The sequence below is a fragment of the Alexandromys fortis genome, unplaced genomic scaffold (genome assembly GCF_014885135.2).
Source record: "Alexandromys fortis isolate MF-2015 unplaced genomic scaffold, M_Fortis_MF-2015_v1.1 scaffold_133, whole genome shotgun sequence".
NCBI lineage: Eukaryota > Metazoa > Chordata > Mammalia > Rodentia > Cricetidae > Alexandromys > Alexandromys fortis.
Genome location: NW_026068030.1, coordinates 458,955 through 484,162, shown reverse-complemented (window position 1 = coordinate 484,162; position 25,208 = coordinate 458,955). Strand labels below are relative to the sequence as shown.

At 41.6% G+C, this 25,208-nt stretch overlaps 1 protein-coding gene across 4 annotated transcripts in view; it reads left to right on the top strand.

The window, feature by feature from the left end:
• LOC126515068 (TRPM8 channel-associated factor 1) overlaps window positions 1-25,208 on the top strand; it is a 43,075-nt gene that overhangs the window by 1,061 nt on the left and 16,806 nt on the right. For 3 of the 4 annotated variants that reach the window (XM_050164414.1, XM_050164416.1, XM_050164417.1), the window contains exon 2: window positions 20,676-21,309. In XM_050164414.1, coding sequence (XP_050020371.1) covers window positions 20,690-21,309 — 620 coding nt within the window. In that variant the 5' untranslated portion in view covers window positions 20,676-20,689. Of the gene's footprint in view, window positions 1-14,046; window positions 14,203-20,675; window positions 21,310-25,208 lie in introns of those variants that run through there. The other variant, XM_050164415.1, reaches the window with a different exon arrangement.

Here is a 25,208-nt window from a genome sequence, read left to right as displayed (position 1 = left end):
ATATAAACATCACAAAATGCCTGACCATCTTTTGGTGAAAATAAGGCACTGTAGGACCTTGGACACCATATTGGAGAGGCTCTTCCCTGCCCCTCCCTCCCTGAGACGTGTCTTCCTTCGTGATTGTCCTTTTAATCATCTTGCTTGGTGTTTTGCATAGTTTAATGTTTATGTGTAAAATATACATATTTTTATGTTTTTGTCATACTTTCAGATCATTAATATTATCCTGTGTATTCCTACATTTCTGAGATTATGATTAGTTTATGATTAGTTCATTTTTATTTCTTAATGGTTTAATACTCTGTATTTAATCTACTTTTGGATATCTGGGTTTCTAGCTTGGGAGATGTATTTGTTGTTTAATTGACAAACTTTCCCGACAGCAATCAGTATAACGTCAACAATAAATAACAAACCCACCTATACTATTTCCTTGCTATCTGCCCATTTCTGTGGATCTAGAATCCTAGACTAGAGGCTTAGCTGGAGTCTCTAGAGGTCACGCTGTATAGTAAAGGGCTACTGATTCAGGCTGAAGTCACCTCAAGACTCATAGGAGCTGACTCAGGATTGTTGGAGAATTGGAACCTTCCTGACTTCAGCTAGACATATCTGTCTTTATAGAGGCTCGTTACAACGTGACGTCTTGCTCCCCTCACCCCCACCCCAGAGTAAGGACTTGCCGCAGAAGGGGCAAGAACCAGATTCTTTTTTTCTTTCCTAATCTCAAAAGTGACATCCCACTATTTTTATCATTTTTCTGTTCCTTAGAAGTGATTCCCCCCCCCCCATATACATACACACCCTTGTAAAATTGGTGGATTTTACAAGGGCATGGATGCCTTCAGGTGAGCATTCTAAAGACTGCTTGTCATGACAACTGGATAATGTCTTCTAGCATCCCTACTATGTGCGCAGGTGTTTCCTTAGCGCTTGCATCCAAGAATAGGATGAGTGGGTAGTAAGATTTGTACATATTCAACTTTATTAGGTCATTCCCAGGCTCCTTCTCGAATGCCAGACTGGCTGGCACTTCCTCCGACAAAGGATCAGAGATCTCGATTCTTGACAGACCTGCCATAACAAATTTCATTTTTAGTCAGTCTGGCAAGTAGGGACTAGATGTACTCTGCTAGGAGTTTACATACCTAACAAGGCAGCCTGCTTTTGTAAATGCCTCTCAAGGGTCGATTTTCTATCCGCATGTCTGATAACCTGGTTTGTAAGTATTCTCCTAATAAGTTGTTTTTCTGTACTTAATTGACATTGGAGTCTTTTCTTAATGCAACCCATGCCTGGATCAATATTTAGATATCGTATATGCTGCAAATATACACTTCCGGATTGCTTCTGACATTTTCTTTCTCTCTATCTCTCCATGTCTCTCAATGAGAAATTCAAAGTGTCTAGTCCTTTCTCTTATAGTGTGTCTTGTTTAAGAATTGTATCTTTCAAGGGGCAGGAGAGATGGTTCAGAAGATAAAGGCCCTTGCTGTACAAGCCTGGGGATCAGTGCTGGGTACTAAGCTCCCATGTAAAAGTTAGGCTGGTGTGGCAGATCACCTGTAATAGAGAGTATAAAGGGGATCCTTCCCCCCACCAAGGCAAGATTACCTGCTGGAATAGCAAATTTTTAATTTCAGGTCCAGGGAGAGAACCTGCCTCGCTCAGTAAATAAAGTAGAGACAATTTTATCAGTTATTTCTGTGGCTGTTGAAAGCTTGTGTAATTCATGGGGCCGAGAGATGGCTCAGCCACTAAAGGTGTGTACTCCTCTTGTTGAAGAGTTCAGTTCCCAGCATTCACAGGTAACTCACAAGCACCTGTAGCCACCTGACATTAACCTCTAGCCTTCACAAGAAGGAACACACATGTAGAAGTAAACCTATACCCAAGTGCATCTATACACATACAAACATATATACATACATTCATATCACATACACAAAGACACACATGGGACACAATTGTGTCCTTGAGGTTATAAATTAAGTTACTCTACTGTCTTCCATTGATTTCCAAGGCTGCCAATGGTTTTGCATTTAGCAGTCAGTCTTAACCAACATGAGAATCGATTGCTTTGTTATTTATTCCAATGGTTATTTATTCCATGAATCAAGTTTTCCATATGTGTATATTATTTATTTTAAGTTCCCTACTCTTGTTTATATACTTGCCTTTATATATTAATTACTTGTCAATCAAATTGGATAGAATTTATTATTCATTTTATTTACTGTAACTGCTTTCAAACTTACCACATGAACAATAATATCATCTAAAAATCATGACAATTTTGTTTCTCTCCTTATCTGCATATTTCTAATCTTTAAATTCTTTCCCCCCCCCCTTCCTTCTTTGGAGAGGTATGCCACTTAGGAAGGTTTTACTATATAGACTTTAAACATAGCATTTCCATAGCTATCCAGTAAATTCTTCATTTGGCGATCATGTTTATCATAAGTGAATGTTTCATCAGTTGTTTCTGTGACTATTAAAAGCACCGTGTAATTCACGGGGCTGGGAGCTGGCTCACCAGTTAAGGGTGTGTACCTCTCTTGCTGAGGACTGGAGTAGCTTACTGTCCCCTGTAACTCCAGCACCAGGAGTGGGGAGCCAACACCTTTCACCTCTACGGGATTCTGCACTCACATGCACATACCCACACGCTTACACATAATGCAGAATAAAACAAACCTTTTTAACAAGAGAAAGCGTCATATAATTGTTTTTCTTTCAATATTTTTAGGTGGCAAGGCCTATATATAGCATTTAACTTCTAATAGTAAGCTAGCTGATACTTCTAGAATAAACCCTCTCTTAGTGTATATGTCACAGCATTTATACATAGCATAAAAGACAAGCATTATTTACATTTGTGTGATTTAAACATTGGTCTATAGTTATCTCTTTCTGTGTTGTACTGCTGTCCTGATCTGCTACTGGTATCATCTCAAAATAGTATGGATAGTGTTCTTGCCTATCACAAAAATCTGTACAATATTGCAGTTATTTCATCCTTGATTAGTAAAACCTTCTGGGTGTGAAGTTTGGGGGATTTTAGGTTTGTTGGTTTAATTACTTGAGTAATTATAGGAGATGCCTTTTTTTTAAATTTATTTATTAAAGATTTCTGTCTCTTCCCCACCGCCGCCTCCCCTTTCCTTCCCCCTCCCCCAATCAAGTCCTCCTCCCTCATCAGCCCAAAGAGCAATCAGGGTTCCCTGCCCTGTGGGAAGTCCAAGGACCACCTACCTCCATCCAGGTCTAGTAAGGTGAGCATCCACGAAACTGCCTAGGCTTCCACGAAACCAATAGGTACAGTAGGATCAAAAACCCATTGCCATTGTTCTTGAGGTCTCAGTAGTCCTCATTGTCCACTATGATCAGCGAGACCGGTTTTAACCCGGGCTTTTTCAGACCCAGGCCAGCTGGCCTTGGTGAGTTCCCGATAGAACATCCCCCTTGTCTCAGTGTATGGGTGCACCCCTCGCGGTCCTGAGTTCCTTGCTTGTGCTCTCTCTCCTTCTTCTCCTGATTTGGACCTTGAGATTTCAGTCTGGTGCTCCATTGTGGGTCTCTGTCTCTGTCTCCTTTCATCGCCTGATGAAGGTTAATATTCAGGAGGAAGCCTATATGATTTTCTTTGGGTTCTCCTTCTTATTTAGCTTCTCTAAGAACCTGAATTATAGGCTCAATGTCCTTTATTTATGGCTAGAAACCAAATATGAGTGAGTACATCCCGTGTTCCTTTTTTTGGGTCTGGCTTACCTCACTCAGGATGGTGTTTTCTATTTCCATCCATTTGCCTGCAAACTTCAAGAAATCCTTGTTTTTTACTGCTGAGTAGTACTCTAATATGTATATATTCCATACTTTCTTCATCCATTCTTCAATTGAAGGGCATCTAGGTTGTTTCCAGGTTCTGGCTATTACAAACAATGCTGCTATGAACATAGTTGAAGCATATACTTTTGTTGTATGATAGGGCATCTCTTGGGTATATTCCCAAGAGTGGTATTGCTGGGTCCAGGGGTAGGTTGATCCCGAATTTCCTGAGAAATTGCCACACTGGTTTCCAAAGTGGTTGCACAAGTTTGCATTCCCACCAGCAATGGATGAGTGTACCCCTTTCTCCACAACCTCTCCAGCAAAGGCCTTCACACACATGACTACTAGGATGGCACATGCATGCCTGCAAACACACAACATACATGCTAGCACACTCACATACACAGTGCACACTGATACACAACACAGTACACACAGGTATACTCACACACTCACACAAACATATTCTTTCAAATAAATAAGAATTTTCTAATGATTATTCTATTTGAATTCCATTATTATCAGTGATTATATAACTTGTTTTATGCCCAATATATGATCTCTTTTGGGAGAATGTTTCACATACTCTTGAAATAATGTATATGTTCTATACATTTAATAGAATCCAATTTATCATTTATGTTATTCAAATAATCTGTCTCTTTACTGATCTCTTGGCCCTTGTTTTATTGAATATGTGAGAAACATATATTTAAATCTGCTAACTCTGTGGATTCATTTCTCACATTTTTGCTGTTGATTTTGCTTCATAAATTTTGAATTATCTGTGTAGGCTAGACTCCATATGCTTTATTCCTTGTGGTTCTGGAGGCTTGAGCATATAATATAAGGATGGGACACATCCGGTGAGGGCAAACCTCCTGGTTTCTAGATGGGTGCATTCTCACTGTATCTCCACTGATATATGAGAGAAATCTTGGTCTCTTTCTCTTCCTTCAAGAAAGCTAAGCACAGGTACTCCACATCTGTGACATTATGGAAAACCTCTTTGCCACCCAAAGTCTCCACTTCCTTAGCAGTTTGAGTTTCAACACATCAGTTAGGAAGGAAACAAACGTGTCACTAACAATGGGGTTGGAGTCTCCTAAGTTGAGCCTTGTTTTCTCTTTGTTCCTTTGTTTGTTTCCCGCTTCCTTTGGAATCAAGTGTTTTCTGTTATTCATGTGAATGCGGATGTGTGTGTTGTGTGAGTCCAGCACACGTGAGTTAGGGGAGCACCCTTACACATACACAGAGACCAAATAATCCTACTGTCACCCTATTCCCTGTAGGGAAGGTGACTCACTGAACCTGGGACTTGCTCTTTCTGTGATAGTGCCTAGCAAGGAAAGTCAGGGAATCCTCTTTTCTCTAACTTACAGAACTGGATTCTAGGTTTGTGTTCTGCCAATCGCCCCACCTGGTTGTTTAAGTGAATGCTAAGGACTGAATTCAGTTCCTCATCATTGGAAAGCAAGCACTCTTACCACTGAGTCATCTCCCAGTTCCTGTATTATTTTTTAATAATATGATTTTTATTCATTTTATGACTTACCTTACAGTCATTATAACCTCAAATTATTACATTTATCTATTATAAAAACAAGATTTTAGCCAGTTAATCTCCATAAATTCAGTCATTCAGCTGTGTTAACCCTATAATTGATTTCATGTTATAGTCTACCACAAGATCTGATGTTTGTTTATTTTCAGAAGCCAATATTCATTTGCATTTGTACATGGATTACTCTGTACAGCACACTCTGTGTCTTCCCACAGTGTGGTGTTTCTGTCTTTGTAGTTTTGCTTAATCTGAAGAGCTCCATTTAGCAGTTCCTGTATTGTATTTTACTGCTCCCAAATTTATTCTGACTGTGGTTATCTAAAACTGTATTTTGCCTTTAACTTTGAGAGATATTTTTGCTATGCACAAAATTGTTGGTTGGTAGATGTTAGTTTCTTTCTTCCAATTCTGTGCTGTCCCTATTTCCATCATTTCTTTTGAAAGCAAGCTATATTTTGGAAACTTTGAGTAGAGAGTATCCTTTCCTCTGGTTGTTCTTCAGATCTCTGTAAATCTGATTTTCAGCAGCTTCACTATGCAGAGTGTGGATTTCTCTCTATTTATTGTGCTCAGAAACTCACAGATTCTTGGTTTGTGTTTTAATGTTTTTCATCTGCCTTAAGTAATTCTCAGACACTAATTATCAATGTATTGCTTCTCTTTCTCTCCTTTCCCATAGAACACTAATTGTACACACCTTGCTATGCCTCATAATTTTGTTCAGCACTGTTTTTTAGATTTTTTTTAGTTCATGTATGTGTTATGCATTTGTACATGTGGGTGCAGCACCTGCAGAGGCCAGAGGAAGAGGTCAGATGCCCTAGAGTCAGGTGATTGTGAGCAGCCATGGTGTGGGAGCTTGGACTGAGCTCCCATAATCTACAATAGTAGTACCAGCCCTTACCTGTCGAGCCATCTCCTACCTATCAGGACCACTCAAAAATCTATTTCTCTCATCTGTGGTTTTTCTTCAGTTCTAGGCAGAATTTCCTACTTCTTAGCTTCCTTCAACTCTTCACTGATTTTAAGACATTGTTGATGAAAAATTCTAAGGTTCTGGTTCATGTTGCTGCCATCCAAGAGGATTAGAGATAAAGGTACAGATAACATTCTTTAACAACCTATGAGAACCCTTTGAAGTTTGAATGACCCGTTCACAGGGGTTGCCTAAAACCATCAGAAAGCACACATATTTATATACCATTCATAAGAGTAGGAAAATTACATTATGAAGTAGTAGCAAAAATGATTTTATGGTTGGGGTCACCACAGCATGAGGAACTGTATTAAAGGTTTGGAGCATTAGGACGGTTGAAAACCACTGGTCTAGAAGAAAACTTTGACACCTTTCCGTTAGTACTGGTCCACTACAGGTTTGACTTTGCTCTGAAAACATGGTCTTTATTGCTAAAACGTGACCCTTACTGATAAACGGTGAGTTTTCCTATGTGTCAACTGCGTTTTCCTATGTGTCAACTGCAATCACAGCGGGAGTGCAGGAACCTTCTTGTTTTAGCTTGATGTCCACTACCATGTTTTCAGGTTCTGAAATGAATGACGTTTTGACAAGGTTTCTTGGAGGTCTTTCCTGCAAGTATCGTAGGAAACACCTGAAGAAAAAAGGAAATCTTCAAGTAGAGTTTTTATTCTTTGTTTTCGAGGCTCTCCTTCTGAGGTCTGTGTTTGAGCCCCAGTTTGTTTGCTAATCTCAAGCTAAGGAATGGGGCTGTCAGCGGCCTCAGGTATTTTGCACTATGAGTGGCAAAATATTCAAGAGGAAAAAGTTTTAGGGAAGGTGGAGTCCTGCGTTTTCTGTTCCTGAAGGACTTGTCTCTTGAAACCCTCATCGAAGGGTCTTGAGTTGTCTATTCTTTGGAAAAAGACTCTATATTTTTCAGGTTTCTTTTTCTTCCTCTCTATCTTTAGTGGGTCTTTTGCCAAAGATAAGTTTCTCAAGGTGAGAGCAGCTGACCTCTCACCATTATGCTTGAACATCTCAGATCTTTGTCCTCATCCTTAAGATACATTCTTTTGAATTTCCCTTCATCAGATCTGATAAATTCTCACTACTTGTTAGCCTGAAAAAAAATGTTTAAGAGGTAGTTTGCAGGCTGTGAAATTCCAGATTACCTAGTTTTTTTTGTTTATGTTGAAATGTCATCATATTGTCTCTTGTTTCAGAGAAGATTGTGTGCTGTGAAGCTGTCAGCTACTTTCCAATGATCGCAATTCTGTGACCACTAGAATAGCTCTTACTCACCCATTGTCACACCATTGATTTTTTTCTGCTCTTGAGTTCACTAGGATATACAACAAGATCTGTCTTGTTTGAATGTGTTAGGCATCCTGGATCTGAGAACTGAGACTTCTATAGAACTATAGAAAATTAATGGCAGTTACTTCTGCCAAAAATTATTCTGGTATGATTTTCTCTAACATTCACTTAGAGATCAGAGCAGGTACATGTTGAATTTTCTTAATATGCCCTCCATATCTTTTATTCATTCTTTTCCGTTTTCCGCATTTTTTTTTGCTTTCCTCTACTTTCAATCCAGTTCAGTAATTTTTATTAAATTTCCTCTGTTCTAGATTCACTGCAGTAATTTACATTTAATTTTGTGTAATCATCTATTTGATCTATTCAAGAACCGTTTTTATTTTGAACATTATATTTTAACTATCCTATTTTTCATTTCTAATTCTGTTTGATATCTTATAAATATAGCTATGTAATGTTCAGACTTGTTTTACATTTTCTCCTTTGTTTCTGTCTGTTAAATGTGGTTAGTTTATATTCTATGCCTAACACTTCTCTGAATTCTACCTGTTTCCGATATATTGTTTGTGATGATTTCTATTCATGGTCCTTCCTGGAATGTCTGTTGACTTTCTACAGCTGTCATTGTGAGGTGCTTCTTTTGTGTGGAGTTTTGTTTTTTTCCTCTGTAACAATTCTTTGTATACATTGAAGTTAAGGTTCTCCAGAAACAGTCTGTATTAGTTTCTACATACTTGAAATATTACCAAACTGGGACTGTTTCAAAATATGTTATTTGCTTGGAGTTTTCAGTTAGTAAAAGTAACAATCATTTGGATTGTAAATCTATATGTGTGGCTGATGTGAAGTTAGTTATGAATCCCGAATGTTTTCCCCTCATCCTCCAGGAAAGCTGAGATAAGGAAGTTGTATTCATTTCTTTTTTGTTGGGTCACTTATTTCTTGCTAAACTTACTCTAAAGAAGGTCGCCTCTTGTCAGTGAGCCTTAAATCAAACCATTCACAAATGTGAGCTTGCTGGTGCTGTTGTGAGCTCGTGATGCCATAAAGTCACTCTTAATTCATTCTCCAAGCTTCTTAAAAGTCATGATGAAAGGTAGTTTCTGTGTTTGCTTCTTGGCGTCCCTATTTTTAGTTTATTTTGACTTTGCATATTCCTTACTTTCATACCATAATGACACACTTATATTCTGTATTTGCAGTCTTTTATTTGTGGTTTAACATGGGACATCTAATTGAAATAATTTTACAACCAAAAAATAACTTCCATAACCTCCTATTAGCATAATACTTGCTAGAAAATGTATCAACACTGAAGCATAGATGTTTATGTAGCTTTATGAATTTTTACAAATTTAAAACATCCTTGGATCAGTATTTAAAATGTTTAAAAACAATGTGTAAAACAAAAAATTAAAAATAAACCAGATCATAGTTGGGGACATTCACTGTCTTATCCTCAGATGAATGTTATTCTGAACTTTATTCGTAAAAATGGTTTTTCTGTTCTAAGTGACTGTATGTGTTGGGCTTATACCTGTGATAAATAGCCTAGAGAGAGTTTGCTCAGGCTGGTGTGTTTAGAGGTTTCAGTCCTTGGTAGATTTGCTCCATTGCTGTGGGCTGAGACAAGGAAAGACTACGGTGGTCAGGCAGGCTTCCTCGAGACTGCTCACCTCATCTTAGTCAGGAAGCAAAGAGGGGAGGAAAGAAAATGTCTGAGGTGAACTATAAGTCTCAAAGGTGCTCAACAAGTGACCCACTTCTAACTATGTCCCACTTCTTACTAGCCAATTAGTTTAGAGTCTAAAGTGAGAGCCTTCATGATCTAAGCACCTGCCAGTCAAGCTAAGAATTGAGAGCTAAGCCTTCAACTAATGAGCCTTTTGGGGCGGACACCTCATATTTAAACTACTGCAATGTATATATACTTCTTTTATATTAAGAATTTTTAATACAATCTTTTCGAGTTTTACTTAGCTATCCCCATTCCCACTCCCTCTCCTTCTTTCGTCCCTTGCTTCCTCCCAGCTCACTCCACCCCCACCCACTCCTCAGAAAGGGTGAGGCTTCCCACTGGGAGTCAACAAAGTCTGACACTTCACTTCAAGGCAATACCAAGGCATTTTCCCTTATATCTAGGCTTAGCAAGGTATTCCTGCAAAGAGAATATGCTCCAAGATGTCAGTTCAAGCACTAAGGATAAGTCCTGGTCCCACTGCTAGTGGAGTCACAGACTGCCCCAGCCTCACAACTGTCCCCCACAATCAGTGGGCCTAATTTGGTCCTATGCAGGTTACCCCACTATCAGTCCAGAGCCAGTGAGCTCTCACTAGCTCAGGACAGTTGTTTCTGTGGGTATCACCTTCATGGTCTTGATCCCTTTGCTCATAGTATCACCCTTCCCTCTCTTCTACTGGCCTCCAGTAGCTCAGGCCAGGGCTTTGCTGTGGATCTCTGCATCTGCTTCCATCAGTTACTGGATGAAGGTTCTATGATGACAATTAAGGTAGTCATTATAGCTTTCAAGTAAAATTTGTATGCACTTCTATTGGGTAGAGAGACTTAAGGGTGTTTAGTAAACAGTTTTGTCTTTCATTTCAAAATGTCACTCTTAATATTTTAACTTAAATACAAAAAGGTATTGATCCTCCAGTTCTTGAAGTAACTAGTCTTTCCTTATTTTTATGTGATAACATGTTCCTTGTGAAAGAAGGATTGTAAAAGTTTCACTGAAAATACATGTTGAGAGAATTTAGCAGTATAAGAGTTGAGCTAATACTTTGAAGGAATACTTTGAACTATAGATTGTCAATAGATTGTTCCTTCCCTCACATGTGACTGGGCACATAGACTTAGCATCTCAAGAGTCACTTCAGTGCTTTCAGAATTTTATAGCAGTGTCCCTTACTTGGAAGTATGAAGGAAACAAGAGAAATCAAGAAGGAGAAATAAGAAAGGGTGTAGAACTTGGAACTGATTTAGTAATAGGGACCCTGTGACAGAGGAAGAAAGAAGAACCAGCTCATGTATTGAAGAAGGCATTGAGGGGCCAGGGAGATGGCTCAGTAGTTATGAGTGCTTGCTGGTCTTCCAGATGATCTGAGTTCAGTTCACAATAGACAGCTAACATCCAGCTCCAGGGCTCCCAATGCCCTCTTCTGTCCTCCACAGGCACCCAAATGTATGCATGCATGCACACACTGAATATTAAAATAAAAACATAATTTTGGAAGGTATTTAGAGATATATGGAAAAATCAAAAGGCCTAAGAGGGAGACTCATTTGGGAATGAAGGAAAAGAGAAAATGTATGGTACAGACAACTCTTCTACATCTGACAGCGGTTGGTTTCCTTAGGAGTCATTCTCGGCACTTCCTTCCTCACCTCACGGCCATTTCTCCATTTTATCAATCCAGCGGACGCCATGTGCATCAGTTGCTTTTCTGCTGCTATTAAAAAACACACTGACAAAGTCACTTAAAGAAGGATTTGTTTTAGTGTACAGTCTGGTGTGATACTTCCTCATGGCGGAAGCCACAGTGGCAGGAGTCTGAGGCAGCTCCTCAGCAGTCAGGAAGCAGGAGATGGTGAATGTCTGTGCTCAGCCCACTTTCTCCTTTTTATACAGTTCAGGGTCTGAGCCTAGGGAATGGAACCACCCGTAGTAGCAGAGTCTTCCCCTCACAGTTAACCTAATCAAGATAATCCCTATGGACAGGCCCAGAGGACCATCTGCCAGGTGTTCCTAGATCTCATCAAGTTATCAGTTGCTATCAACTATCACACTGTGGACCACCAGTGTATGACCTGGGTAAAGTGGGAAATTGAAAGAAAATAAAAACACAGTTGTTAATTTATACTTCCTCTGCATTGGGGAGTTGTTAAGTCTTAAGTGATGTAGTGTGTCATTTAGCCTCTAGCCATTGAATCTGCTCTCCCGTAAAGATCTAGTCTGGGAACTGCATCTTCTACCTGGCAGTGAGGAAACAGAGACAAGAAAGTTAAGGAGTGAGAAGCTGGAGATTGTACAGGACCAGCACAGACCTCCTTCAGCCTTTGGGGCCCCCATGAAAAGACCTAAGTGGCTTTTCCCAGGGTTTCTGCCCTTGGGATCACAAGCTACACAGACTGATAAGGCTCAGCAGGACATGGCAAAAAGCCAGGCCATGGCTACAGGGTTTAGTGTTAGATTCCACCCTCAAAAAAACCCAGTCATTGCTTATCAGGTAGTGGCGGCAGGGGGGGCGAGGGGGGGGGGCTACAGCACTGGTGCTCATGCACTATACTCCCAAGATAAGTGCTTGGGCTGGGTCCTGAGCGTTGGGGGTTAAGGGAATCAGAAACTGACACAAACTAGTCCTGGGCAAACCAGAGCATCTGGCGGAGCTCCGCCCTCATCCCCCCAAGTGATCAATTGACTCCTAGGATTGGTCCCCTCCTCTCTCCTCTGTGCAGCCCACCTACCACCAACCACTGAATCCCTGGGCTGTCTGTGTATTTCCTTGCCACAGCCCTGCAGGAAGGAAGCTCTGTAACCAGAGCAGGCACAGTCACAAGGCTGGGTTAAGGCCGCTGGGGTCTGCCATAGTCTGGTGAGAGACCTAAATTCTGAGGTCCCTGGGAGCCCGCGATGCTAGGACAACACGAGGAGCTCTGGGCTCAAGACTGCTTGCTGTCAGTCAAAAGTGAGGTCTTGTGACTTCCCCACCTCGGCGGTGTCTGCATTTGTCTACATATCTCTCCAGCTCTTGTTCAATATGTTCATTTTCCACCCTGAAAACTTAATTAAGAAAAGTCTGATAATTTCTGCCCTTAGACAGTTTTCACTATGAAATATTTCAAAGTTACATAACGGAAATGTAGTTTTTCGGTTGCTGACGTTTTTTCTCCACCTTCATAATCTCCCCCTCCCCTTTCCCGCTCCTGCTTCGCCCCCCCCCCAACCCCATTCTTGGAAGCAGGTTAGCGTGTACTCTTCTCATATAACTTTTACCGTTTATATGTATTTTTATATAAGCAGCATGCATTTTAATTCTGACGTTCAGCCTCCCCCGCCCCCCCCCCCAACTCATAAGGAGATTTTATCCTGACAAACTGTCTATCCTGACTTCTGTCAGAGTGGGACTTAGTTGTCAAATCAAAGCTCCTCACTTGCTGGGAATCTAGAGACCTGGATGAGAGAGCCTATATACCGAATCCAGAGACCTCAAAATCCAGAGACCTGATCAAGAGAGGGTATATACTTCCTGTCTCTTGGATGGCCTTTACCTGACAGGACCTAAATTCTGGTTATTTGGTTTTATTCCATCTGGTCCCTCTAAATAAAACCTGCCACTGAACCCTACCTGCCGAAGGGACTTTGATTGGAATTCATATGATTTATTTGGGAGAAAGGCTATTGAAAAGAGATGGGGAAAGAAAATGTGGTTTGTGCGTGCATCCCAACCCTACTAGGATCCAAAGCACAGAACGCTGAATCTTGGGATGTCTGGATATTTATTTTGTCGAGATAGTCACACAGTTGTATTTATGCCTGGTGTTCTCTTAAGCGCACATATTAGCCCATCGGTTTAAGCCTTCCATCTGGGATATAGGTGTTCATTTGTCATCGCCATCCTGCGGAAGGTCAAAGCGGTGTAGATCGAGTAGCTTAAACCCACACAGCCGGTGAAGTGTGCCACTGAGATTTAAATCAGTCCCACCACCGACAGCCCTTCTCGGCATTTTACTTGTTAGACCTGGCAGTGTGACAGCTGGAGTCACCACCCATAGAGGACCAGGCGGTTCATAAAGGGAGGTCAGCTGGTTGTCAGGCAGGGCCGGCTTCCCAGAACAAAGTACTTCAACCGTCTATGGTTCCTCTGAAATGTTATTTTTGCATTTACCAAAGTCACACACATAACGGTGAGATCAGTGTGGTTATATGCAGTATCCTCTCTCCTATTTCTCAGATTAAACAGTACTGACAGGAAGAACGGTTTCTTTCCTTTCTCATCCCCAGTACAAAAACAAAAGCATATTCAACCATCCCTGCAATTCGTGTGCGTTTCCCTAGGCAATACGTCAAGGTCCATCCATCCTAAACTAAACAGGGATTTGGGTTCTGCGTAAGCGTTCGGTAAGTCAGAATGCACATGCCTTGGTTGGTTCATCCTGTACCTTCCTAGTAAACAGAAATAACCCACTGAAGTTTTAATAAAATGGCCATCCACATTGCTAGGATGAGACCTCCTCTAGGTAGGTGTCCCTAATCCACCTCAAAGCCGTGTCGCCTGAGCCAGCGACACAAAGAAGCGTTGTCTCCAGCCAAGCGCCGCCCCTCGGGCTCCCACTCCAGCCGGAGGAAGTGGGAGGAGACTGCCTAGGAACCCCTCCTCTTCTCTGGCTTGGGTCTCCTCCCCGCTTGGCTCCAGGCTTTCGGCCGCGGATCCGAGACACCGCGGTACTCTGCAGAGAAGCCCCTGGCTCGCTCGCTTCCGCGGCCCTTGCAGCGCAAAGACAGCTGCACTGGTGGAATCGCAGGGTGAGTGGCCCTCAGGGAAAGTCGGTGGGCGAAGGAGCCTGTGACCCGGGTTGGACGCCGGGGTTGGAGGCGGGCCGAGCGGGAGACCAGGGCTACTCTGGGGACGCTGGCGACCTACGAGAGGGACCTGTGTGCTGCGGGCCTGGGTGTGTCCAGATCTGGACAGCGGCTGCCTGGTGCTTCCTGCCAGCCTTCTGACGGGGATTTTGCTGTGCTCCGAGGCTGAGCATCCCCCCCCCCTCCCACCCGGACCCCGCGATCTTGCTCCTACTGGCCTGGGTCTGACAGTGACGTTTGTGTGCAACCGCTTTGTGTGGGTGAGTTCTAGACAGGCCCCATCAGCAGTAGCACATCTAATGCGCGGCTTCAGAGGACGGGGCTGGGCGTGGGCGTACTTGTCATACAGGTAGCTGATGATAGAGCATCATTTCATCCTACGGCTTCTTGAGCCTAACAAACAGGATCACTAGGACCCAGATCGCTGGCCCACTCCTCATTGTTCACAGGGGCCTGAAGTGTGGGTGTGTGTAGAGGAGAGGGCAGTCTCTGGTCCAGAGGCCTGGAGAATCCGCAGCCTGAGATTTTCCACTTGGCTGCCCTCCTCCTCTGCTAGCCGAACCTCCCTCCTCCAGCGCCCCCTCCCCTCCTCTGACGTCACCCACATACTCTGCAGACTGGCCATTAGAGGGAAGGGAAAGGAGGAAAGGGGGCGGCCTTCGTCAGGCTCCAGCGTAGTTGTGGCTGCCCCGGTGGTGAGGACAGATCTTTATCACACAGCGTATATGATAGAATCCCTTTGGGGCAAGCAGACCCACAGCTAAGAAGCAGCACCTGGGCTTCTAATGGCAAAGGGTGGGTCAGAATCCTCAAATACCTCGTTTTTAGTAAGCCAACGGGAAAAGTGAACAAGTGTGAGGTAGAGGGAGACAGCCCTGGAAGGCAGGGTTCAGTGTGGTGAGACAGGAACATGGGACCATAAACACAAGTTTTTAATCTTACTCCTGCGGAGGATGGGATGGAGGGATCCGAAGTGGGGGACTCCAGAGACACTTCTTTGGAATACTGATGCTGTTAATCTTATCAAGTAAAAAGCTTAACTTTTTAACTGCTGTATTATCATTATACTGTTTATTCTTCTGAGTGCATTATACATTCTTTGCGACGTGTGAATGAAACCATTTCCTAAGCTAAAATTAAATAAAGATGTGGTGGGAACTGTCTAGGATGGAGTGTCAAAGAAAGAAAGAACTGGATAAGTTTGAATTCGAGGTTAGCAGAATGTGGTGGATGATGGGGAAAGTCTCCGATGTATAAGGAAAAAGAAAGAAAGCCTTCTTAGAAGAAAGGGGCATGGAAAAGAGAAGACACGGAGAATCGTGTTTCAGATATTAGTGCAAGGTCAGGCTAGCCGTTTACAGAGAAGTACCCCAGGTGTGCCTTTACCCTCAAATCCACCTCTCAGTCCTACATCCATGACAGCTACCTAGGGAATGCAGATCTGAAATCAAAGGGAAGTGCAAGCTGTGAGGGATCCTTTTCCCCCCAAGATGGCCACACCTCCCTTGTCATAGATCCTTCTCTGGGAAGGCCATGTTTGGGGCTATGGGACTGCTTTGTGATCGGATTGGAGTGTCTGCTTTCTCAGTGGGACCACAGCTATCACACGGGAGAGAGGATAAGAGCTGGGGGGGGGGCAATTTAAAGGATGAAAATTTGTATGAAGAAAAACACTTGACCCCTTCCATCCCTAATGTGACCAGGCTACTGTGTTTAACTGGGGCTTCCATGGATATATATGCATATAAAGAAAATCTTGGAACTTAGCAAACACTGACATATTCTTGCTGCTTAAGAACCTCTGCTTTTGGGTAGAGAGATAGCTCAGAGGTTAAGAGTATTATTGTTTGATTTCCAGCACACACACATAGTGCCTTCAAACCACCTATAACTCCAATTCCAGAGAATCCAACTCCTTCTGAGCTCTGCTAGCTCCCGCAGGCACACGGCCAACGTACATTCTACACAAACACATATTGTACTAGGGGTACTATTACTGAGATGAAACACCATGATCAGAAGCAAGTCGGGGAGGGGGGAGCTTATTTGACTTATTCCTCCACATCATAGTCTAATCACTGAAGGAGGTCAGGACAGCAGCTCAAGGAGGGCTGGAACCTGAAGGCAGAAGCTGATGTAGAGGCCATGGAGGGGTGTTGCTTACTGGCGTGTTCATCCTTTTTGTTTTGTTTCTTTAACTAGAACCCAAGACCACCAGGCCAGGGATAGCATCACCAACAATGGGCTAGCCCTTCCCCATCAATCATTAGGTAGGAAAATACCCTACAGCTGGAACTTATGGAGGCATTTTCTCAATTGAGGCTCTTTCCTTTCAGATGACTCTGTCTTGTGTCAAGTTGGCATAAAACTAGCCAGGACACACACATGTACATAAAACATATAAATATTTTTAAAAGAACTGTACTCCAGCTCTGCATTTCCTGGATTGGGAGCCTAGGTTCATCATTTACCCACCTATGTGATATTAAGCAAGTGACAAATTCCCTGACCACTCAAAAGATTTGGGGTTTTATCCCCCAGAAACTGTACGGTGGAGAGAGTGATAATATATGCCTTTTAAGTTTGTCAGAATTAAGCAAATTTAATAAATTATGTGTTGCAATATGAGAAAGGTGAGGAGCAGTGTTTTGCTATGACTGTCATTACTGCTGCTGCTACTGTATTGTTACCACTGTCTTAGCCACAGAAAAAAAGGTTCAAAACTTACACAGGGGCTTGAAATTCTCACTAAAAATATTATCCAGATCATTTTAAATAGATGCAAAATAGATTTAAGTCATGTACACACAAACTGTCTCAGAGAACAACTAATGAGTTAGGTGTCTAAATATGAATTCTCTTCTCGGAGGATGTGACTTCCACATTGTGGAAAGCATTGGCCAAGACAGAGAGGTCTGGTGGGTCTCTCTTAAGAGAATGTGTGCCGTACGAGGAGATGTGCAGCTGGATGTCATTTGGGGTACGATGGGGTGTCTAGGGAGATATGTGGAAATTGGTTAAGTGTATGACTGAATTTCAGGTCATGGACCACATACATGAAAGTGATCCTAGGAAACTCCCTTGTCTCTGATCTATGCCCGCTCCCGGGTTTCAGTTACTAGTGTCCATTTGTAGTTTTGTGGGGCATTCAGCATCTATGGATGTATTTTTAAAATTCTTCCACTCTTATTACAAGGGGGTATGGATGGGCCAATTAATTATCTTCATGTTCCCCTTCATCTATCCATCTTCTCTGTTCTGCCTCCTCCTCTTTATCTTAGTTCATCCTTTAATAACCTTAATTATACTTCCTATTCTTCCTATTGTCTGACTTGTGCCTTTGATTAGTTTTTTTTTTTTTTTCCATAGCAAATCTTGAATTTCCTCCTCTGGGTACAACTTAACTTAGAAAAGTAGAGTTCCTGAAGACAGAAGGGTGGCAGTAGGGATGCGAGTGGGGAAGGCAGAAAGGAAGTCGGAAATGGGAGCAGAGTTTGTCCTAGGTAACAGTTTGAGGGAAGAAGGGAAGAGAAGTAGAATCTGTCCTGCTCTGAGAGCTCGAGGGAGGGAGAAGAAGCTGCGACTGTCTTGGGTGATAGCTTCGAGGGAGAAGGGCATCAGCTGGAGACTTGCAGGAGCTGCCACCCCACCGTACGGAAGGTCACACTGGGGAAGGGTATCTCCACTGGACACAGGTGAATCTCTGTAGATTTCTCTTCAAGGACAAAATGTTGCTAGAGTCCTTTCAGAAGAATAAGGGTAGGAACAGACCCAAGAGAGACTTGGAAACAAGATTCCTTCAGTCCAGACATGAATTACTAAAGAACCAAATTGGGTTAATCACAGTGTGCTGGCAAACTGTCAGCGAAGATATTGTCAGGGCTTGTGGCCTAATGGAAATGGGAAGAAATAGGAAGAGTGGACATACTGTGACTCTCTCTGCACAGTGTGCTGCTGTCCTGGTTATTTATGGGCCCCAGGAAAGGCGAGGAAGGGGCAAGTTCCTCCCTAACTTCTGTTGGCTGGTTAGCTATTCTCTGAGAGGGGTAAAAAGTCAGTGCTGGTATTTAACAGCTAAAAGCATTAGGTTCATGAATTTTACCTATAGAAGCTCTTCTTTTCTGCAAGAAAAGGTGTTTTGTGTTTCAGAGGCAGAGACTCGTGTAGCCAAATCTGCCCTTGAATTCCTGACACAGGCCACACCACTGTCTCAGTTCCAGGAGGTAGCCATATTACACGACGGCACATAAAGTGGCTTAACATAATAGGATTTTATTTTCTCGCAGTTTGCCTCTGCTTCCTAATTGCTAAGATTTCAGAAGTTTACCACCACACACAGCTCCAAATTTAAGGATTCTGTAAGTTAGGTACATGCCACAAGTCAGCGGTCCACTTTTTTCAGCAGGCACTTAAGTTTATTAGCTAGCTGGGACAGAGGTCTTTCCATCCATGGATGTGGAATTCGAAGTGGTGTGGGAGAATTGTCTGTGTTCTTTCAATGTATTTAATGTATTTTATGTATTTTAATGTATTTAATGTATTTTAATGTATTTAATGTCTGTGTTCTGCCAATGTATTTTAATAAAACACTGATTGGCCAGGCAAGAAGTATAGGCAGGTCAACCAGACAGAAAGTAGAGGCAGGACGATGAGAATGCTGGAAAGGAGAAAGCCCATTCCTCCCATTCCAGTCCAGACCACTGAGAAGCAAGATGTAAACTACCTGGCTGAGAAAGGTACTGAGCCACGTGGCTAACATAGATAAGAACAATGGGTTAATATAAGCTACAAGAGCTAATGAGAAGACTGAGCTAATGGGCCAATCCGCTTTATAACTTATGGAGATCTCTGTGTGATTTTCTTTGGGACTTGCCTGCTGTGGGAACCCTTTTGGGGGGGGGCTTGCCGGCTGTGGGGTACCAGGCGGGACAGAAACCCCAACAAGCCGGCCCTCATGTTACATCGAAGCACGCAGGTCAAGATCTTTTCCAGGTATCCAGAGAGATATTTAAAAATGTATGCCATAGCCATTATTCCTTATGCTCAGCATTAGCCTTAACATTAGCTGCAAAATAAGAGAACTGTGCAGTCACCATCAGTAAATGCTCAATCTGATGGTTGCAATACCCAACAGCAGATTCAAATTCTCCCTTGAGAATATCCCATATTATTCACAAATATAAGTGAGTGATTTACTCTTAACCAAACAAGTACAAGAGCAAATGTGTAGTATGTGCACATGACTGAACACTGGTGAAAGATTGTAGAGAAACATTGAATCGAAGCTCCCAATGAAGGGTATTTGGGATCTGGTATATACAGGCAACACTCTTCTCAGCTATGTCTTAGGTGCAAGGAAGAATCTGCCATAACTTCATAATTTGCTACATTCTGCTTCTGGTTGTCTGGCATGTGGTATTCAGCCACAGAGAGCTTTCGTGTTTCTCTGATTCAGCTTGGGACTGACTGAAACTGGAGATGCCTAACTTTTCTGCCTGGTGTTCTAAATGCTCCCAACTGAAGTTAATAAGCCCAGCAAGGAAACTAAAGTGGATGGGAGAGGTGCGAAAGCAGAGCAATTTGCACCACTGCACCAGTTCTCAGAGGCGTCCACATCAAATGATTACAATTAGGGTGGCTTAAAAATGATGCTATTTTATATCTGCAAAGTTCTAGAGCAGTGGTTCTCAACCTGGGGGTCCCAATCCTTTGGTAGTCAAACAGCCCTTTCATAGGGGTTGAGTATCAGATATTTATAATTCATAACAGTAGCAAATTTGGAGTTATGAAGTAGCAATGAAACAATTTTATGGTGGGGGGGGTCACTACAACATGAAGAACTCTATTAAAGGGTCACAGTTCTGGAGGGTTAAAATATTCCTGCCCAGGCTTCAGTAGTGCTGATTCCTTCTGGAGTTTCAGAGGTAGAATTTGTACCATGCCTCTCGTATAGCTTCTGGGTTGTGCCAGCAAGCTTTGTTATTCATCAGTCTTCAGACACATCTCGTCATTCTCTGTCTCCATATAGCACTCAACTCTATGTGCCAATCCCTCAGTTTCCAAATCCAACATGGCCTCATGTTGACTAGGTAGCATCTCCAGACCTGATTTCCAAAACAAGTTGCATTCATCGATAACAGAGGGTTAGGAAATCAAGCTACTGTCTTTGGGAGACACAATTCTACCATCATCTCTTCTTTCTGTGTTGTTTCCCTCTGTGGTGGAAGAGAATCTTGCACTCTCTAAGTTTGATCATGAGGATGAATTAAATACATGGATACTGAGACTCAAGTTGTCTCAGTGTTCATCTTTTTACACAGTAATGTCATTGCTACAGCTGGTAGAAGTACCTTGCTTGGGTTTTGATTCTTTAATCATTCTTTGCTAAACTGGGTCTTTGGTCTTTTTCTCTGTAGAAACCAACAGAACCATGGCGACTCCTTCTGCTGCCTTTGAGTCCCTTATGACTGGAGTGACAAGCTGGGATATCCCTGAGGATTCTGTCCCATGTGAACTGCTTCTTATTGGAGAGGCTTCATTTCCTGTGATGGTGAATGACATGGGCCAGGTCATCATTGCTGCCTCTTCCTATGGCAGAGGTCGCATGATTGTACTAGCTCATGATGACTACTTGGTGGAAACCCAGCTCTTTGTCTTCCTTGTCAATGCTGTGGGATGGCTCCGTTCCTCCTCTAAGTCTCCCATTGGCATACACCCAGCATTAGAACCATTGGTGAAAATCCTCGAGAGTTGTGGAATAGACTCACAAATTGAACCTGAAGTAAATGACTCCCTGGGAGTTTACTGTATTGATGCCTACAGTGAAACCATGGCTGACAAACTAGTCCAGTTTGTGAAACGCGGAGGGGGCTTGCTCATAGGAGGCCAAGCCTGGGATTGGGCTAACCAGGGCGAAGATGAAAGAGTTCTGTTCACATTTCCTGGGAATCTGGTGACCAGTGTAGCTGGTGTGTACTTCACTGAAATTAAAGCGGACACAAGTTTCTATAAAGTCTCTAAGAAGATGCCTAAGATCCCTGTCTTAGTTAGGTGAGTATCTTACCACGATGGGAAGTTGGCCTCATATTAAATGCAGACATGATTCCATCTGTGGGTTCCTTCCAGACTTAATAGAAAAGAATAGACATGTATTTGCTACAGTCAATTAGATTTTTTTAAAAAAAAATAATCCGAGTCTCAGGATGGGCAAGGTTTCATTGACACTACCTCCACAGACCAATCCACTTTTCTCTTTGAGAAGAATTCCTACAAAATCTGATATTCCTCAGCACTTAGCTTAATAAAAATATTGTTTACCTCAAGAATTGCCATGATTTGGCAGGGATATTCATAGAAGATTTCCTTACAGTGAAAAGGAAAATATTAGGAAAAGAAAATCATAGAGCAATCTTATGGGCCAAAGTCTGGAAGGTGATGAGTATTTGGAAATGTTTGCATGGGTTTAGGAAGGAAACAGAAAATTGTAGATTTGGAAGTTGAGTTTAAAAGAGACAGTACAGTTATATGTATAATGCTAGGCTTTGGAAGAGGACTTTTATCTCTGGGGTCAAATGGTCATCTAAGAATGAAGATGACAGATGCTGGTACAGGGGCAAGCTTCACTGAAGGTTCCAGAGAGTGTATCCCGATCTGTTTTATACACATATGGTGTTGTACATGAAGCAGATTAATAAGCACTTAGCAGACATTCATTAGGTGTATGATTAGATTGAGGAATGTGGAATATTAAAAGATGTGGTCCTCTCAAGAGCAGAAAACGTCACTAGGTCACTTTCCATTATACATAAAAATTCTTAGCTTTCTCATAAAAATTAACACTGTTAGTTCCAACTAGAGGGAACAAAGTGAGGAGGATCCAGTGAGGCCTTTAGAAGGATGATAAATAAGCTAAATTAATCAATCTTCATAACAGATTAATCAGACAAACTGTGTCCTCTCTATTTTTGGAAAGAAGTCACCTTGTCTCATTTTAACCCCAAATTAGGGCTTCAATAAGAAGTGCAAACCATCTGTTTACCCATTAGTTATTCCAGAATTTATTGAATATATTGTTTCAGATATTATTTCGTATCTTAAGACTGAGTTACAAAGATTTGAGAATGAATGGCATGGGAGTATCTCTAATGACAATATCTAGAAGACATTTAAAAAGCCAAATAAGATGTGATGCATTATAGTGCAGAAGAATTTGGAAATGGATCTAAAGCTAGTAGCTGTACAGTGTGTCCTTAAAATGTCCTTCCAACTCTTTCCACCTAGAAGGAAAGTGTGGGGATACAACCTCTGGGTTACCCTTTTAGGTACCATTCCCTTCAGATCTGGTTAGTGTGATCCTGTGTGTTCCCAAAGTCAATAGGCATACAAGGAAATGAATGTTCAACAAGTGATCATAGCCTGCATATTCAAGTGCCCTAAACACATTCACTTAAATACCATGTTGAAACCTAAATGAGCCAACCTTCAAGTTGACATTATATGTGTCCCTTCCATCCTGAATATTAGTGAAATGATATTATCCACAGAAGAATCTTTTGACTTTCAGATTACTATAAGAGATTTCTGAGTTTTGCAAGTTGTGTCCCCAAGTGACTTAGAAAACATCAGGGTGTTGGGGGAAGCTGTTAGTTCATTCCCACTTGCCCAGCCCTGAAATAATCATGCAGAAACTATATTATTTGTAATACTGTTTGGCTAATAGCTTAAGCATATTTCCAGCTAGCTCTTATACCCTAAAGTAACCCATCTCCATTGATTTGTGCATTACCATGAGGTCGTGGTCTATGGGGAAAGTTTTGGTGGGCTCCAGGAAAGGTGTCTGTCTCTGGCAGTGGCAATGTGTCTTCTCACTGACTCTGCCTACTCTCTTTATGTATATCTCTTTCAGCCTGGCTTTACTTTTGACAGAAGTTACTGTCCCTCCTGGTCTCGCAGTTGTTAAGCTCCAAAGAAATCACACAGAGATCTCCATTAGTTATAAACTAATTGGCCTTGTACTCAGGCTTCTTATTAATTAATTCGTATGTCTTATATTAACACATTATTCTTGTCTGTGTTAGCCATGTGGCTTGGTATCTTTTTTTGGTGAGGCAGTCACATCTTGCTTGCTCTGTGTCTGACTTCCTCTCTGTCTGCATGACAACTGCAGACTAAAACTTCCCTCTTCCCAGAATTCTCGTTGACCCACCTCTACTTCCTGCCTGGACACCCCACCTATACATTCTGCCTGATTACTGGCCAATCAGCATTTATTTAAAATACAAGTGACAAGGTACAGACCTTTGGTCCCACAGCACTTTATCCTGTTAAGCCATTTCCCAAAAGCAGCTTCTTTATTAACCAATGGCAATAAAACATATTCAGAGCATATATCACCTCCCACATCATTGGGGTAGGTATAAATGAATATTTGCAAGAAGGAGCTGCAGATTGTTAGAGGTTATTGGTAGTTCTGTGCTGAATATATGTAGGATAGAGCAATCAGTAAAGTCAATAATTGTTTGATTGAAAAGAATCAGCAAAGTGATAACCATGAGATAAGCTGATCATGACAATAAAGGAGAATTAAAAATGTAAAGAAAAGAAGTAAGATCATTAATATGGATCTACAGATATTAAAAGGGTAATAAGAGAATTTGTATAATCTATACCAGCAAATGCTTCAATAACTCAGGTGAAATGGACAGACTTCTTGATAGACACATGTAAACAGAGACTGTCCATTGGTTTCCTGGTTGTCTAGACCCCCCAAAAAAAAATCACACAGAAACTATATTAATAACAACACTGTTTGATCAATGGTTCGGGCATATTTCTAGCTAGCTCTTATATCATAAATTAACCTATTTCTATTAATCTATATATTACCATGAGACTGTGGCCTACCTGTAAGGTTCTGGCATCTTTCTCCTTCAGCAGCTACATGGCATCTGCCTGACTCCACCTTCTTTTTCCCAGCATTCAGTTTAGTTTTCCTGCCTAGCTCTATTCTACCCTGCCAAAGTCCAAAGAAGCTTCTTTATTAACCAATGGTAATAAAACATATTCACAATATCTAGAGGGGAATCTCACATCATCTCTTTTTTTTTTTGTCCAAATAAAAAGAAAGGTTTTAACCTTGACATAGTAAAAATTACATATAACAAAATAAGTATCAAGCAAAAATTACAGTTAGAAAAATTCTTTGTGAGTCTAAAGCATCATATCTAATTTATCTTTTATCATAACTAGGGAAAACTATAACTTTCTTCAACTCCACCAAAGACACCAGAAGGATATAATATTACCTTAGTAAACAGGAAGTGAATTATAAGCAACTTTCAAAACTCTAAAATAGACAGAGGCATCTTGTTGCCTGGACAGTCACCCAAATTTCTTTTGTAATGGTGTTGCATTCATCTTCAGCCTATAGGCCCATAATATCTGGCAAACTTTTCCATGAAGCAGGAAATTTGAGAGACTGTTTTGCCTACATTGGTAGTTTTTCAGTTACTTTTGTTTGTATCCTCTATAATGTGGCAGACTCTTTCATGAAGTAGGAACTCTGAAGGACTCTCTCACCTTCTTTAGGCAAGTTCAGCAGTCATTTTTCTGTGGGTCCCGCATGTCCAGTTTATATAACATACCATCAAGACCACTTCCTTGCTCAAATGGCTAACCAACACCATAAGGAGCCTCTTCAGTGCCCATCCTCTTCTTGAAGTAATTGGTACTGCCAGGAGAAGATGTATGTCAAGTATAGTCTAAGTTCTTAAAACTTTTTAAATGCCATATTCTATAGATCTTTGAAGTGTTGAAGATTATCTATCTAACTGAAATATATCTCTGTATATCTAGAAAACATAACTAACATGACTACAAGTTTGACTACTATAAATGACTACCTATTAATCTGAAATATTTAATTATACATTGCATTTTTAAATGAGCTA